At 38.5% G+C, this 16,335-nt stretch overlaps 1 protein-coding gene and 1 pseudogene across 1 annotated transcript; one reads left to right on the top strand and one right to left on the bottom strand.

The window, feature by feature from the left end:
- The first annotated feature begins 4,822 nt into the window (after positions 1-4,822).
- On the top strand, positions 4,823-7,393 carry LOC111345558 (uncharacterized). The gene is made up of 2 exons (XM_088733051.1): positions 4,823-5,136; positions 5,666-7,393. The coding sequence occupies exons 1-2, from the start codon at positions 5,018-5,020 to the stop codon at positions 6,912-6,914; spliced, it is 1,368 nt and encodes a 455-aa protein (XP_088589177.1). The 5' UTR covers positions 4,823-5,017; the 3' UTR covers positions 6,915-7,393.
- A 100-nt stretch (positions 7,394-7,493) lies between these two features.
- Positions 7,494-9,001, bottom strand: LOC148722908 (uncharacterized; annotated as a pseudogene).
- Between the last annotated feature and the right edge of the window lie 7,334 nt (positions 9,002-16,335).

Genomic DNA, 16,335 nt, shown 5'->3' with positions numbered 1-16,335 from the left:
TGTTGGAACCACTGCTGTATTAATGCAAACACCTCCAGTTACCACCATTTTTGTGAAACCCTGTTTGAACTGTTAGTTAAACTATGCGATGAAGAGCTGTTGTAAGGGAGCGGTCCCGTAAGTGTTTACAGGCACTTGGGGTACCCAACTGGACTTTTCCACAGAAAGCTACCAAAGTTGGCTTAACGTCACGTTGGCAAGAAAAGAGTTAATTATAGCGTAGTGTGTTATAGTCGAATTTTCAGTCCCAGCTTGTTCGCTGAAGCTGGCCAAAAAGCTAAAAGGGGAATTTACAAGTAATATACAATCCATGATAGCTCATGGTTAAACCCACAAAGTCGGAAAACTTTGCTGTTGTCTCCTGTCAAACTGTGACCTCTACTGTGAACACACGCAAGTATTTACGATCAAAGGCTTCTATAGTATACGAGCACATTCTAACTTATAGTTCTTAGCTCAACTAAATCTGGCCCTCAAATTTTTAGAGTCTGAACGCTTCGCGAAAACAGTGTCGCAATGTAAAAAGTCAGTATGCTTCGGGTTCGCAACTAAAAACGTGAGAGTCGTGGCTGGCGCGGTGAGGATCGAAAAGCACCAATCAGAACAGATGCCATTTGAACTTTGGTCAAGTTTAGGTTAGCCAATCAAAGATGAGTAAAGTTTTCGATCCAGTCACATCATATGAATATAGCGTCCGCATGGCATGGATCAAGTTTAGTAAAAAACAGTCACGCTGGCGGACAAATATGTCAGGTCTCCGTCAACTACCAGGAGCGCAGCAAATGCCAGGAACTCATCAGGTTCATCGACGAGAACAGCAAGTTCAACGAAAAGCACAGCAAGTTCAATGAGAAGCACAGCAAGTTCAACGAAAAACACTGCAAGTTCAAATATGGAGACCATGGTAAGCTCAGTGAAGGGCACGGAAAGTTCAAGGGAGGCAACAGCAGCGGAATTGTCCCTGAAGCAACTATATCGCCAAGGCGTTCAGGCAACGAAGCCATTATAGGCTATGTTCACCAGTTGTCTCCGATAAAACGTAACGAAAAAAAACACTACTGACTATTCTACACTACTGTTACAAACTAAAGATATAGAGCTGCAAGAAGCGTTGCTGTACTCTAAACACAAAAGGCCGCTGTTGGCGGATACCGAGAAATGTCGTACGCCTGTAAAGATTCAACGCTTCACCTACACTTCAGATGGCGAGAAGATAATTATAAATCACATGACCAAGATATCAGTACCTGGACAAACATTTCAGTTCAAAGAGAGCCTGATGCCGGCGCGTACGCAGCCCGTTTCAATTGAGGACATACGAAGTGGTACCAATGAATGGGAGAATGTCACATTGAGTGGAAAAGTAATACGTGTTGGCGACATTTCAACGGTTGGTGCAAAGCAGTTGAAATTGGCGGAGACTACGTTTTCAGATTCCACTGGAACTATAGTGGTAGATATATGGGAACAACATATTCCAATGATTGAAGACGGGAAAGTTTATCGTATTGCCCCTGTCCAAGTGCGTTCTTGGGCTGGAAAGAAGAAACTTTCTACTACTGTACTTTCAGTAGTAACAGAAATTATTGCTGATTACACACTTTCAAAGGGCTTCGTTTCCGAAGAAGATCTGAACACAGTAGACTGTAATGAAGTAACGGTGAAAGTGTCAAATATTCACTCAGTTCAGGCAGTTGAAACATTCATTCATTGTTTAAATAAGTATTGCTCAAGACGACTTCTCCAACCCTCGGCGGGAAAAGTAGTGCACTGTGACAGGTGTGGATACACTATGAGATCTAGCAATTGTACTAAACAAGTCTGCGCAAAGATTGTTATCCAACTTGAAAGTGGCGAGCAAGTCAATTTAACGGCATTTCAAAGTGTTTTGAACAGCATCTTTGAAGGAGAGATTTCTTCGCAGTCAAAAACCGACGTGGCAGAAAAGCTTTTACTTTTAGAGGAGGTAATTATTAGATATAATTCTGATACGCAAACATCACAGGGCTGTAGTTGTAGAAATTGTCTTAAATGAAAGCAAAAGTTATTCACTTTTATTAAATTTTGAAATGGAATTACGAGTTGCGTTGAGTTGCGTTGCTGAATTATGTACTGGAGAAAACGAATGATGTAGTTGAAATTGGTGGATACTTATTTCATCAGGCATTGTTGACACTACGTTATTCAGGAATTTAAAATTTAAGTCAATTTAGATGATATCTTGTGGCATGTTACTCTTTTCAAAATCAAAACGAGTTCAGTTAGTTTTGAAATCGCTACAATAACAGGTCTCGTTGGGTTCTAACTTGCTCGAGAAAACCAATAAGTTTATAATTGTTAACTCGGAATAACTAGCTGTTCCAGGCTGGATATTTTTCGTAATTTGGCGAATAGTTAGTTTTTCAGGTATTTTTGAGATTATTCAGGAATTAAAATAGAAATCAGTTTAGATAATATGTTGTGTGACATGCTACTGTTTGCTTTGCGAAAATGTAACGATTTATAAGATCAATTGTTCCGACTGCCAAGCCTTCTACATCGGTGAGACTGGCAGAAACCTCACAACAAGACTGACTGAACACAGACGGGCGACGAGGAAAGGTGATGTCAGCAATCACATTGCTGAACACCATCGACTTACCAACCACAACATTGACTGGGACTCTGCGCAATGCCTAACCTACAGCACTGACTATTTTCAACGACTGACTCTGGAAAGCTGGTTTACTAACTTAGAACAGACTCCCCTAAACAGATGTCAACAACTACCCGCTCCATACAAACGACTCATTCACGACATTAACATCACAAACGACCGAAAAAGAACGACCTAACTTTACCGACAGATCGAAACAGACCAACCACGACCGACTTACGTCACTTGAGTCTTACAGCCAATAACATCACGGCAAAACCAACCGATCATTTCACACGAACTGGAATAAGAACATTCTACTGACAACAATCATTCAGTTGACTCTGATGATGACTTCCGCACAGGTTGTCGAAACGTCAGTCACTACCACCGACAACAGTCCTTCTCAGGACTACACTCACCCGGACGATCAGACTACACCTTCACTAATAATTATTATTATACATTTGATTTAAAGAAAATTTAAAAAAAAATGCATTATGTTGAAGAAGTGATTCAACCAGGCATGTTCTTACTTCGCTGTGTGAACTTAACATTGCTTTTGCAGAATAATCTGCTAGCAGATTAGTGAATAATCTGTAGGTTGCACTGTTTCCTAGAATTAACAGTAGGCTTTTAGCCAATGAGAATACAGATGATGAAATGAAATGAAATGAAAACCTTTATTAATTTATAAGGCTCAGGGTAGCCCCTTCAGACGCAAAAAGCTGTCTGTTATCAATGGGAGCCCTGAGCAACAACATTAAAACATTACACTAAAACAGGTAATAATATAAAAAGAGAACTATTTACAAGTAAAAGATTAAAAGATTGAGTCAGTTTGCTAGACATAACGTCTCGTAGTCACGTTCGACGCACTAAAAACTACTATAAAACGAATACAAGAATTGTAAAAACGTGTAAAATGGTATATAAAAGTCACTTGTAAAAATGTAGCGGAATTCCAAATCGATTTCGATCAATTACGATCCTCATCAGTAGTACTCCGCCATGTTTAAAAAACATGGCGGAGTACTACTGATGAGGATCGTAATTGATCGAAATCGATTTGGAATTCCGCTACATTTTTACAAGTGACTTTTATATACCATTTTACACGTTTTTACAATTCTTGTATTCGTTTTATAGTAGTTTTTAGTGCGTCGAACGTGACTACGAGACGTTATGTCTAGCAAACTGACTCAATTATCGAACACGTTCCTGGCCTCGGCCCACAAAATTTCATCACAAAGATTAAAAGATGTATAACACGAAATATCATTAAGATAATTCGTTAAAAAGAGTGCAACCATAATAATAGAAGGATCTTTTTGCAATCTCAGTTCTCACAGCAGGCGGATGTAAGAGGTTGCTTTGTCTAGTAGCACGCGCATGGATTGTATTATTACGTTTAAAATATTGTTTAAAATACTGGGGACATTGACCTTGCAGGCATTTCTTAACGAGTTTAAAGTCAGATTTACGTCGGCGCTCCTCCAACGTGGGCCATTTCAGAACGTCCATTGCCTGCTTGCTGCGCACAGTTCTAGCCACTATCCTAGCAGCCCGGTTTTGGAGGGCTTCAAGGTCTTGTTTGCGACCTTCCCCGCAACAGCCCCACACACATACACAGTATTCTAAAATTGGCCTAATTAGACTACAATACACTACATTTGCACTCTCTCTAGTAAGGCTTCTACGAAGCCTGCCGAGCATTCCTATGCGTTTTCCCGCCTTCGAAATTAGTTGCTTTATTTGCTCATTCCAGCTAAGGCGGTCATCAAAAACTATACCTAGATAAGTGAAATGAAAATACAGATGATGACTACAATGTATAATAAGTGTCATTGTTGTGTCCAGGAGGGACCATGACTTCACAAATTTCTGAAGATAGCACCTTATGGTCAAGAATTAATGTCTCTGTTAAGAGAATAGGATCTATTTATATGACTGCATCTCAACAAGAAAACTGCTATCATTGTTAACTTCAAGCTGTCAACTTGCATGGAGTTTATGGTAAGTTTATTATTGAGGCATTTTAATTTATAGCCTTATATAATGTGACAGGAATAATCTCTTTCCAGCAGAGGTAAAGACAGTTACTGTCGTAGTATCCAATCAGTGTGTTTAATACTTTTCTGTTTTGATGACTACTTGTTCAGTTAAATAATGTCAGGCGTAGAGTTCTAAAGTGTGACGTCACGCTGTCATGACGACCAAAATTTGGGTCTAAACAAAACTAAGAGATTGAAAGACGGGCGCCATATTTAATTGTGGCGTCATAGGTTTTCCACTAAACAGCTTGGTATTTTGGACTTTGTATTCCAAAGAATCAAAGAAACAACCTCTATAGGAGTCCATCTTTTGGCTGGCTGTAAGGTTATGCAGTGCTTCGCTCCCGACTGTAATCATCAGTCGGAATCGCATTGTTGTCAGTTTTTCCTTTTTCCAAATCCAGAGAAGAAAAAGGTAGAATACAGACGTTGGGTTCTCCTGCTAAGGTATGAATAACTTTTCTCTATCGAATTTAATCTGGTATGGGAGTGAATTTTTAAACTGAGTAATCACTCATTGATCGAGGTTGTAAAGGTAGAGATTTTCATATCTTTCTGTCGTGAGGGCTGATCATGATGCTTTATCTCGACTTGTATGCCGGGGAATAAGCGTCCATAAACTCCCGTTACTTGTACTGTGGAATAAAAGAAGCCCAGCTGCCTGTCACTTCACTGATCGGTGTCACCTATAATAAGCTAAGTTTAACTTAACAAATAGAGCCATTCTCATATTTACGAGCTAACATTCTGTCGCTGTTGAAGCTTGTTATCTAAAATTTTTCCCTCGCCAAATATGCCTTGAAACTCTGAAGAATTCAACTCCTGGGATTTTCAAAATATACAGACCTCTGTTGTTTTTTGTTAGATAATTTTATATTGAAGCAGAGCTATCTCTTTCGTTAGAAAGACAAGAAATGAGTTGATAAAATGGGGCTATTTTATGTTCATATCAAGGATTATTACAATCTTTTATCAGGAGAGCTGATAGAGATCTCAGCAAGTACTCGAAAGTGTGCAGCTGCCATTTTAAAGATGGAAAGAAATCAAATGGCCCTACTATTTTTAAGAGGAATGCCAATAAACTATTCCCCTCACAAGAGCCCCCAGTGCAGAAGAAAAAGAAGCCTGACTCAGAGGCTAAGTTATCTGCAGTAGAAGATATCTTGGCCAGTATTAGTGCCACAACACCAGCAGAGTCTTCAGAAGCCCAGGATGAAAGTACCACTCCTCCAACTGAGCAAATAATTTTGGAGGCAGAAGTACTCCTAGCAAAGCAAGAGCTGAGTAGTCAACAGGACACCATACAGTATCAAAAGACTCACTACTCTGTCTCGATGATGACTTCTGAAGTAATAAGAATGGAAACTGGCTTAACAACAAAAGAGATCTTCACTATTGTTGTGGATTATGCGGCTATATACAGGGATTCCATATCTTATTACTGTGGTTGGAAAGTTGAGTCAATCACCTTTGAGGATCAAATCTTCATAACACTTATGAAGTTACGGCAAAACTATACCAACATGCACCTGGCACAGCTGTTTTCATGCAGTGTTGGAACAATTTCAAACATTGTCATAACCTTCGTACATGTCTTGCATAGGTTGTTGTTTGATGACCTCATGAGAGTGTTTCCTTCCAGGAACAAGAACAAGCTCTGTTCACCATCATCATTTTCAGAGTTCTCAAGCTGCAGAATAATCATTGATTGTACTGACATTGAAGTTGCTACACCAAGCCTTATGAGTCAGCAAAATTTCACCTATTCGAGTTATCGTGGAATGAATTCATTCAAAGTTTTGACAGGGGTAGCACCAAATGGGGTGTTGACCTATATTAGTGACCTCTACCCTGGATCCATCTCTGACAAAGAGATTGTCCAACAGTTGGGTCTGTTAAATCATTTTGTTCCTGGTGATCTGATCTTAGCAGACAAAGGATTTCTTATTCAAGACATTGTTCCTAGGGGTGTGTCTGTGAACATTCCACCATTTCTTCAACATGGGAAATTCACTGAAAGTGAGGCCAAGTTAACCAAGTCAATTGCTAGATGTCGCATACATGTTGAAAGGGCAAATGCAAGACTTAAAGATTTTAAAATTCTCAGTTTTGTCCCGCCATACTTGAGGTCTCACATCAACAAAGTGTTTCAGTTATGTGGAGCTATTGTTAACTTGCAGTTCCCTTTGATTAAAGAGGGGTGTGCAGGAACAGACTATGACTGAACAAACTAGAGGAATGCTCCTTTTTGTACTTTGACAAATTGTCTGTCCAAGTATTATTTTCAAAAGCCAGTTTGTATTATCAGTTCGATGTATAACTTGTTGTTCTTTTATTGTCATAAATACTGTAGTAAGAAGGTTAAACTTTATGTTTATATCATCTGGTTCTGGCTTTTAAACTTTATGTACTTGGAAAAAGTCATCTATCCAAGGGACAGACCCTCTGTCACTAGGTTTACATGGTGTATTCTGACATTTAAGAAAGCAGAGAAAGTGACTTAATTCTGTTCAAGTTAACAATGTAATAGTACCAAATGAGAAGTGCTTCAATACAAAGGATTTTTTTCCTAATACTCAGATCATATCCTCACTACAGGACAAGTACATGCACATATTTGTTATAGTCTCACATATAAGACACTACATACCATAATATGTTTTATAATTTATCATGCAGAGCTCGAGGTAGCATGCGTTATGATCTCACCAGAAGTGCCCTAAATTGGTGAGACTGATTCATAGGCTTGTAAACTGAAGTGCAATTAATCATTATTAAATATTCTACCATTTAACTGAAAAATCTTAAAGTTCTCCCTCAATAATTTTGGGGAAGAGGTGTTTTAGATAAAAATCCTTTAGTTTTTGGATGCTAGCCTCCCAACCATCATCCCGCTGGATTTCGAGAACAATGAAGTCTTTCAAGGTCCACACAATAAAGAAGCATTTCTTTCTCTTAGTAAAATACATGTGCCCTTGGACTTGGTGCCAGTAAACATGGTCACATTTCAAAACAGTTTTCCCATCCTTGTTTTTCTATGCAAAAGTTATTTGACTTCAAAGCCTCCTCAATAGTCAGGTCTCGCTGGGGTTAGGGACACTTTGCTTCAAGTACAATATCATCACCAACCAATCCATCTGGGGATGTACCTAGGACACCTTACTCGTGCAGCCACACCCCTGTTTCCACTACGGCCAAGCCAGTCCTCATTGTAAATGCTTTAATGGCTTCAGATTCATTAGTGACCCCCCCCCATTGGACAGCTTTTACTCTGGAAAGGTCGTATTCGCCAAGAAGACGCTTGATCAAGGAAGGGGTAACACGCTTAGCATTTAGAACTGACCCAAAATTGCTTGCTGTTAGTCGACCCTTCCTGATCATTTGCCAAGAGGGATTGTCCCTTTGTCCTGAAGTGAGGCAACTTACATCTTCAATTGTCTTCCAGTCGAATTTGACCTTCTCCAGGAAATACTGCCGTTGTACTCCAGCGCCTTGCAGTTGCAAAAATTCCTCTTGGAAGATCACGTCATCCACAGTAGCAACTGGCAATGAACCAGACTGGTTTTCAGGTTCAGGGCTCATGAGCCAGTATAAACCGGTAAATTTACCATAATTCTTCAACTTCTGAAAAAGGTCGCTGCGTTCTTCGCAAGTCGGGTCTCTCAAAAGTACCCTATATCCGGGTTTTGCTGGCGGGAACATTTCTTGCGTCGATGGCAGCAAGTTTGTGGCCTTACGCTTTCTCCACTGGCATTCAACATCAGTTCGACTAAGGGTATAAAGGCCATGAATAAACAAAGCAGCAGCATGACTACGCTTAAACTTTCCTCTCGGGCACTGACAGTCCGTTGACTTGATGTTTTTTTCTTCATCTAAATAAATCTAAAAAAGTGGTAAAACCAGATGTTAATTTACGAACTTAAAGGCATCTGCGAGTGGGTTAAGTAAAAGTGACGAAACATCGGCTGTATTTAGACTTTGATATCACGATTACGGCTTTCTATGAATTAATTGTCCACTGAAAACGTTATTTAGACGACAAAGTTAGTAATGGACACATGAATCGTGCACAAGAACACGTTTAAGAAGAATGAATCAAACGTACTACAACATATGGCAGAGCGTGTCGATTACTCACCGTCACTTTGTAGACTATTTTCTTCATGCTGGCATGAACCTCTCCCCGAATCACGCCATCGTTATAGAAAAAGTTTTCAATATGATTAGATTGATAGTGATTTTCACCTCTGGTTAAAGACTTTTGCTCATCTGCGAAAAAAGAAGCCAACAATGATATCGAGAGCGCCGCCATGTTGGCTCCTGGCCGTTTTGTTTAGACCCAAGTTGTTTGGTTGCGTAGAAACATGACGTAATGACTTTAGAACTCTATTGTAGATTTCATTAACAATAACAAAGAGTTTCTATTGGATAGATTCCATGAATGTGCAGTCCTTGCAAGGGTCCAGTCACTCAATTTCCAAACAGTTTGATGTTTAATGTTATCATACTGTCAACAAAAGGAAAGTTGCACTAAAGAGTGCTTCATTTCCTTGATCGTAGTCAGCACATACTTTTCTTATCGAGTCGATCACTTCAAATATTGTAGGACCTTGATTTTCCTCCACATCATTTGCTTGCCTTATAATCAATGGAATATAAATATTGTAGAATGTCTTTTGGGAGTGGCAATTGATGATGATCTGAACTTTACTAAGCATATCAATAATGTCTGTACTAAGGGGGCAAGGAAAGTAGGAGTACTTATGAGGTTTAGGAATTTAATGCTTACTGAAGCTAAATTACGAATTTTTAAAGCTTTTATTTTACCCCAAGTTACATATTGTCATATAGTATGGCACCATTGTCGCTCGTCACACGAGAGAAAGCTTGAAAGGCTGCAGGAGCGTGCAATGAGGGCTATTTACTGTGACAGGGCTAGCACTTATGAAGCACTTCTAGATAAAGCAAGACTTCCAACGTTATGTAATCGCAGACTCCAGGACATGGCTATATTTATGTATAAAGTTAAGACTGATTTAGTCCCATCATATATTTCTGAACTTTTTAGTTGCGGCATAAGTAGGTACAATCTTAGCAATGCAGACGATTTCTCCTTACCAAGATACAACACGGTTACATACGGAAGACATAGCTTAAGGTACATGGGACCTTATATTTGGTCAAAGCTCCACAAATCAATCAAAATGGCTGACTCTCTAACTGCATTTAAAAATCAAGTCAGAGTCCTTGACCTATCAAATGTTATATCGAAAAATAATTGTGAAAATTGTGAGTTATGTAAAACTTAATTTTATCAATTTTATATTGTTTGTATATAGTTTTTTTTCTTATTATTATATTTATTAGTTTAGTCTAAGTAGTATGTGTCCCCAATTAGTTTTTACTTCTAAAAACTAGAACGATTGACACGTTAATAAAGTTATTCATTCATTCATTCATTCATTTAAACTTCCACTAGTCCTTGAATCCTTTAGGCCGCACAATTTAAGTTTATGGCATGAACAATTTCGTCCTGTTAGGGATGCCTACGTCACTATACATTGCCAGAACATCCAAAGTGGCGAGTGGGAATACGCCTGAACTGAAATTTGAGAATATTAAGCTGAAATGCACTGGGTCAATAAACCACAGGCTTGTGTAAAGTTAGGGTTTCTATGAAATATTACGGCGATTCGATCGACATAGATTTTCAGCAATATACCTATGTAATTCTCAGGCTTAATAAAACTATCCCTCTTTGAATTTTCTGGTTGGTATTCCGGAATAGAAGGAAAGTAGTACTCGTGACCTCGACGGTAAGTCACTACTGATGACACTAAAGTAGTATTATTATACATTCTCTTAAGTCATACCTGCAGAAAATAGTTGTATGCACTCTTATCTTTACAAATGCAGCTCAGGATTATGCATAATAAAACAATCATTAGATTAGGTTTTGGCATGATAGCGATAATTATCAAGGCCTCAGTTTGTGTTATCCGCCTCAGCCTTCAGCGTCGCCAAGTGACACAAACTTTGGCCTTTATGAATATCGCTATCTGGCGAAAACCGAATCCAATAATTGTTAGAATGGATCAGTTCAAAAAAATTTTTGAACTGACCATACAGATATCTAACAATTATTGGAAATTACTGAAAACAAAAGAGAAGCGTATACCTTTCTGTCAAGCAGTAAACACAGATTAATATAGGTATTACTTACCTGCTCCCAGTTGGATGATTTGTCCTTGAGAGAGTAACATGTCTCTCTCAAAATTATGCGGATCTTCCTTGCCTTCATGCTTCACGTGAGCAAAAGATGATGAGTCAAAACTTAAGCATGCATTTTTTTTGGCTGATCCAGTACATTTTCAATCGTCAACAAATAAAGAAATAAACGGGAACTTTTGATAGTCGTATATATGCAAGACAAACTCGTTGGACAATTACGCTTGTGCCAAAATCGTCGCAAACACGATTCATACTTTAATAGAGAAATCCATAGCCCTGAAACACTCCGCATATGAACTTCTCTCGGTTTATAAAAAAACCCTTGATTTCAAAAACTATCAGATTCTAGTGGTTATAAAAGCTCTGTCCAGTATTACCTATCTAAATGCATTACGGAAGCGAAGTCCATAATTAAGAGTGCCTCACGGAGTAGTTTCTGTAAGGGGAGATCACTAAAAGGTGTTGTATACTCATTAAAAGCCCTAATAAAACCCTAAGCTATCTAGGACATTTTAGGTGGATGCTACTTGATGTTGATTGGCTATTTCACCTGGTTGTCATATTTAGCATAAATTATCATAGGTGGAAATAAACATGGCAGATGTGCTCTAGAATCCTAGGGCTCTTTGTTCGCCGCTTACGACTCTTTCTCCTTAGTCAACTCTACAAATCAACACTTGGGAAAAAGCTCACCGTCAGGAGGTTCGACTGGCTACCCCAAAGAGGACCAGAATGTAGAGGAATTTCATCTTTTATGAGCTTTAGAATGAGCTTCTAGTCTGCAAAGTATTGGAAGTAAAAGAGTCTCACTTTAGGAAACCATCAACAAAGTACGCTATAAGTGCGGCGGAGAAATCTTAAAACTTTAGAAATGTGGAGAGCCCGTAAGTTTTGCTGTCACATCCTGCCAGGCAAAAACTCTAGCTTTGAAAATTAAAAAAAAAAAAACCTACAGGAGTTCCTAAATATAATCTTTCTTAAAACGAGCCTAAACTAGTTTTTTAGGGGGAACTTGGGTAAGATAAAGACTACTGATTTCACTTAAAATATTTTGCTTTTTAAGTGTACTTCCATGCTCCTGAATAGAGCCTACTTGACCTTCTCTTAAGAACCAAGGAAAGGAAACCCCGAACGCATCCAAATTACTCTTGATCACTAAAAATTCGTTTCTATGAGACAATTAGAAGCAATTCCAATTCCAATGATGGCCTGTGTTTTCAATAGTCTGTGCGTGTCATCTGTATTATCTAATTAGGAGCTATTCGAAATATTTGCTGTACAGCTGATGTTGGGATTTCACTCAATTGATGAATATTAAAAAGTAGTAATTCAGCTGGAATGATTGAATAAATAGATGTGAATAAAATGGAATCTTTTGCGATTAGGTGGTCTTGGGGTGATTTATTTTGCTTCGTTTCAGTGTCATGAGTATGAATCTCGAGACATTCAATGTTCTATTTAGATTATCACTAATGAACATTTCAATGTCTATTATGTCAATTATATAATAAGAACGTGCTCTGCTAATAAAATCAGTCTCTGAAAGATCAATTGGAAAGTAACGTAAAACACGGATGGCTCTCTCTCTCTCAATGAAAATTTTGTAGAAACCGATGAACTTAGAAGGAAGAAAGGGCAATTACCAATAAGTTTTTAACTGATACTCATGAAGTTCCTTGACTTTAGCCTTGCTAGATTTGTTGCCAGGCCCGTCCCATCTTCGGCTGTGGTATGTATGCTTAGGTTGTGTCTGTATCATCGATCAATAGGTATTTTCTGGCTATTGAGTTGGCATGGTAAAGGTTGTAATTACAATATTCAAATAACTCCTTCTATAAGGAAAAAAATCAAATTAACAAAGGACCGTTGGATGATCATGTAAGCCGCACTCACTCTCAATACTGTGTTTTTCTACCGCTGCACCTCTTTTTAGGCAATAAATTATACTTCGTTTTCTTTGCTGATTAATAATCCTAAGTTGTCTATCCTTAACGAGCACTAAACACGAATGAATTTCCTTTTTAAATAGAATTTTATAAGTGTTTCAGTGATTTTGATGATTATCATACAATGATCAATTGGACTAGAGTGAGTGCTGAGCTAAAAGAGGGTTTCAATGGGGTTAACCTGAAGTCTGAAGTCGTTTTACACCTAGCGGCAAAACATTTTGCCGCTAGGTGTAAAAGTTGACCAAATTTAACAGATAGTTTTTAAGATGCACAAAAAAGGTTTTGTGACAACAGCGGAGTAATATTAACTGTTAGCCGTAAAATAGCCAAAATTTTAACCTGTAGTCATAAGAGCCATCACCCCTTGAAGACCCTCCGAAAAACCTTGAATGATATCTTTGTTCTCGTCAAGGATTCGGAGGAAGATCACTTATTTCTACGGCTGGGTTTTGTTGCAGCTTTTCAGTTTTATTTTCCTCATCAAGGGGTTTTTGTTTATGGTCGGTTCGGAACTTAAGCTATGCAGCATCAGCCCTGTGTTAGAACAGTTAGAATCCTCTGACGAGTGAATTTGCTTATCATTACCATGTTTTAATACCAGGGCACCCAGAAACAGCGTAAGGTAGCTTAAAGAGTATATTCACGTCTTATAAAAAATATCTACAAAGAGGATCATCTACAAAACAATATACAGTATAGACGCAATGCTGTGTTTTAAAGTTACTGTTAACATTATTTTGTAGATTTATGCAGTTTTACGATTATATTTACTTCGCCTTTGAACATGATGCCTGTTGAATTCTAACCTTTAATAGGCCTTACTTTACTTAGAACCTAACTAAAGACTAAATACAAAATGGCGGTCACGGTAATAAATAGTCATAAAGCGAAACCGCTGGTGATGCAAAATGCGGGCAGGGCATAGGAAGCCCAGCCTTCACAAACAGAACGGCAATATCACAACAATGCCCAAAGGCCACACCTTGCTGGCGTTAACCTCGATACAGAAGGGCTTGTTTAGATATCGCCTTTTGAGTGTGGTACGTACAAGCCCCAGACCGAAGGCAATTTGTTGCCACAAAACCAATACTCATCTTATTCTAGTTAGGGTTTGAGTTAAAGGCCTTTTTTTAAAGGGTATTACAGTATAATTAAACCGATAGAAAAACACTAATATATAGATTTAGCCAAGACTTAAAACGGAGCTTGCTTTTTTTTCCCGCTTGGACTGACCACTGCTAGGATGAGCCAGCACGGCTCTCGGCTGGGCATGCTTAACGTACCATTCTCTAAATTCATCCTGTCCTCAGCTATGTACAAATGTAGCACACGCGTTGTACTCAAACGCCCGCTGGACAAGACTAAAGCCGTGGGGTTGGCGTACCTGCGGTACAGTTGATCGCGCATGCTAAAAGTAGAACCTTGTACTATACGGACGCCCGTACAGTCATAAGTCCACATTTTTTCGGCTTAATGGGTTACTACTACTATTTTGTATAATTATGGGCTACGCTACGTGCGCCGTGAGCTCCGCTGTAGTCCTATGTACTCAACTACTTTGGAGCCACTCCAATAGATAATACTAACAGTAACTATCCTCTATCAATAACCTACTTAAGTCCCCTACAAACTATATCTTAGTTCACCACTGCACAACCTCAGTTTCACAGTTTCTCCACATTTTCTTTAAATTAGGAAGTTTCCACAACAAGTCTCTCTCTTGGTGTATCTATCCAAACAGTCGGTCACTCCCGAAAACAGCAACTGCCCCTACTTGACACGACTGAGTCCTCATATACATTTACAGTGTATTCTGGAGCATTTCAGAAGCATACAGTATAACTCTTTTGACACTATTACATCATAACAACAAAACCTATCAAAAAGTTCTGGAAAGTTCCATAGAAAGTTCATGCATGCAAGTCAGCATGACTAAGCATTCGAGAAATTTCTAAATATTTATTTTTATTCACTCTCCATAACAAGGTTTTGAGTGATTGGAGTGGGTTAATAGCCTGCAATCAGATGGAAGTGCTGGCCGAGGAATGAACGAAAACTTAATTGGATGCTAGAAATCAATTAGACTTTCCGGATTGCAAAAGGAATTTCTTGTCCGTTCTGTAACATGCAGATGTATTTTTCTTCATCGAATCACATAATAGAGGTCTTTTGCCTTGTATATTCAAACTGGGCGCCTTTCAATGACTGTGATACCAATCTTAAAATCATTAATTAATTATAACCGTATATCAACGACTTCGATTTTTATTTCTTTTTCCTTAAGGTAAGCGATTTCTGATGAGTATGCCCAAGAGAAGATATAATTCAATCTTGGTATGCGCTAGTCTCGATCTAAAGTCTCATATATATTGTATCCATTGTACAAATAGCGGATGCTCAGTTGATATTGGGGCCTTTTTTTTCGGAGGGACGAGGCGGGCTCTTACTTGATGTAGATGACGCAGCTGACGTAGAGCAATAGAAAACAAAAATACAAAGAACAAGGAAAATGATGATAACAGTAAGTTAATGAGGCGGTGTTGTATTTGTCTTGTGTCTTCTACACTAAGATAGAGCTCATTTTTACCATCAGTGTTAACTGTGTTCAGCATAGTCGTTTGTGAGTTTAAATCAAAATTGAAGAAACATATGAATATTTATTGAATCGCCATTTTATAATTTATATTCAGCTGTTTGTTATTTGAATTTTTTATATTTTTATTAACTAGTTCTGTTAGATTTTTTACATAAATAGGAGACCCTTGATATAGGGCCAGCCTCTGGGTTTCCTTTTTCTTAATAACTATGTATTTGCATGTTGTTCTGAAATAAAGTATTGTATGTATATCCATGCATATGTAATGAGGGAACAAAACGTCTACAAAAATCTTTGAGCTCACAAAACCTTAGCGTTCGCATAAGGGGATTTTGTGCGTTTGAAGTTGAGTGGATAACGTTGCAAAGTGAGTCCAAGCAAACTATACACTGTGTAGCCAAAACGTAACGAGTCAAGTTCAAGAAATATATACTTTTTTAAATCAAGATTTTACTTCCTCTCCACTCTAAAGAAATTTGTCCAGGGTTCTTATATTTGCACTGCTTCTCTGACGTAATCGATGTTCAAGTAAAGCAATTATGCCAATTTTGCACAAATCCCAAACACCACGTGCCAGACAAAGGGCTTGGGTTAAAGGTGACAAAGAAAAATACCAACAAAAACGTGAATTGGTAACAGCCCTCATATTCAGGGCCAAGCGTAAATTCTATGAAAGGAAGGCCCGTGATCTCTGTTACAAGTGGTTTAAATGTATCTACTCGCTCTATGGTGCCCAGCAGTTGTCAAAAACCCTAACTTCGCCAAACAAGGCTGAATTAGAGAAAACAGTGAATCTTCTACTTGACACTTTTGCTGCTCCGTGGAAGGACCGAGAGCCAACGGTACTGTCAGTTAGTGAGATTTCCAATG

Source organism: Stylophora pistillata, chromosome 9 (genome assembly GCF_964205215.1).
Source record: "Stylophora pistillata chromosome 9, jaStyPist1.2, whole genome shotgun sequence".
Classification (NCBI taxonomy): Eukaryota; Metazoa; Cnidaria; class Anthozoa; order Scleractinia; family Pocilloporidae; genus Stylophora; species Stylophora pistillata.
Note: the sequence above shows the minus strand (reverse complement) of the source record. Positions and strands in the feature narration are given on the sequence as shown.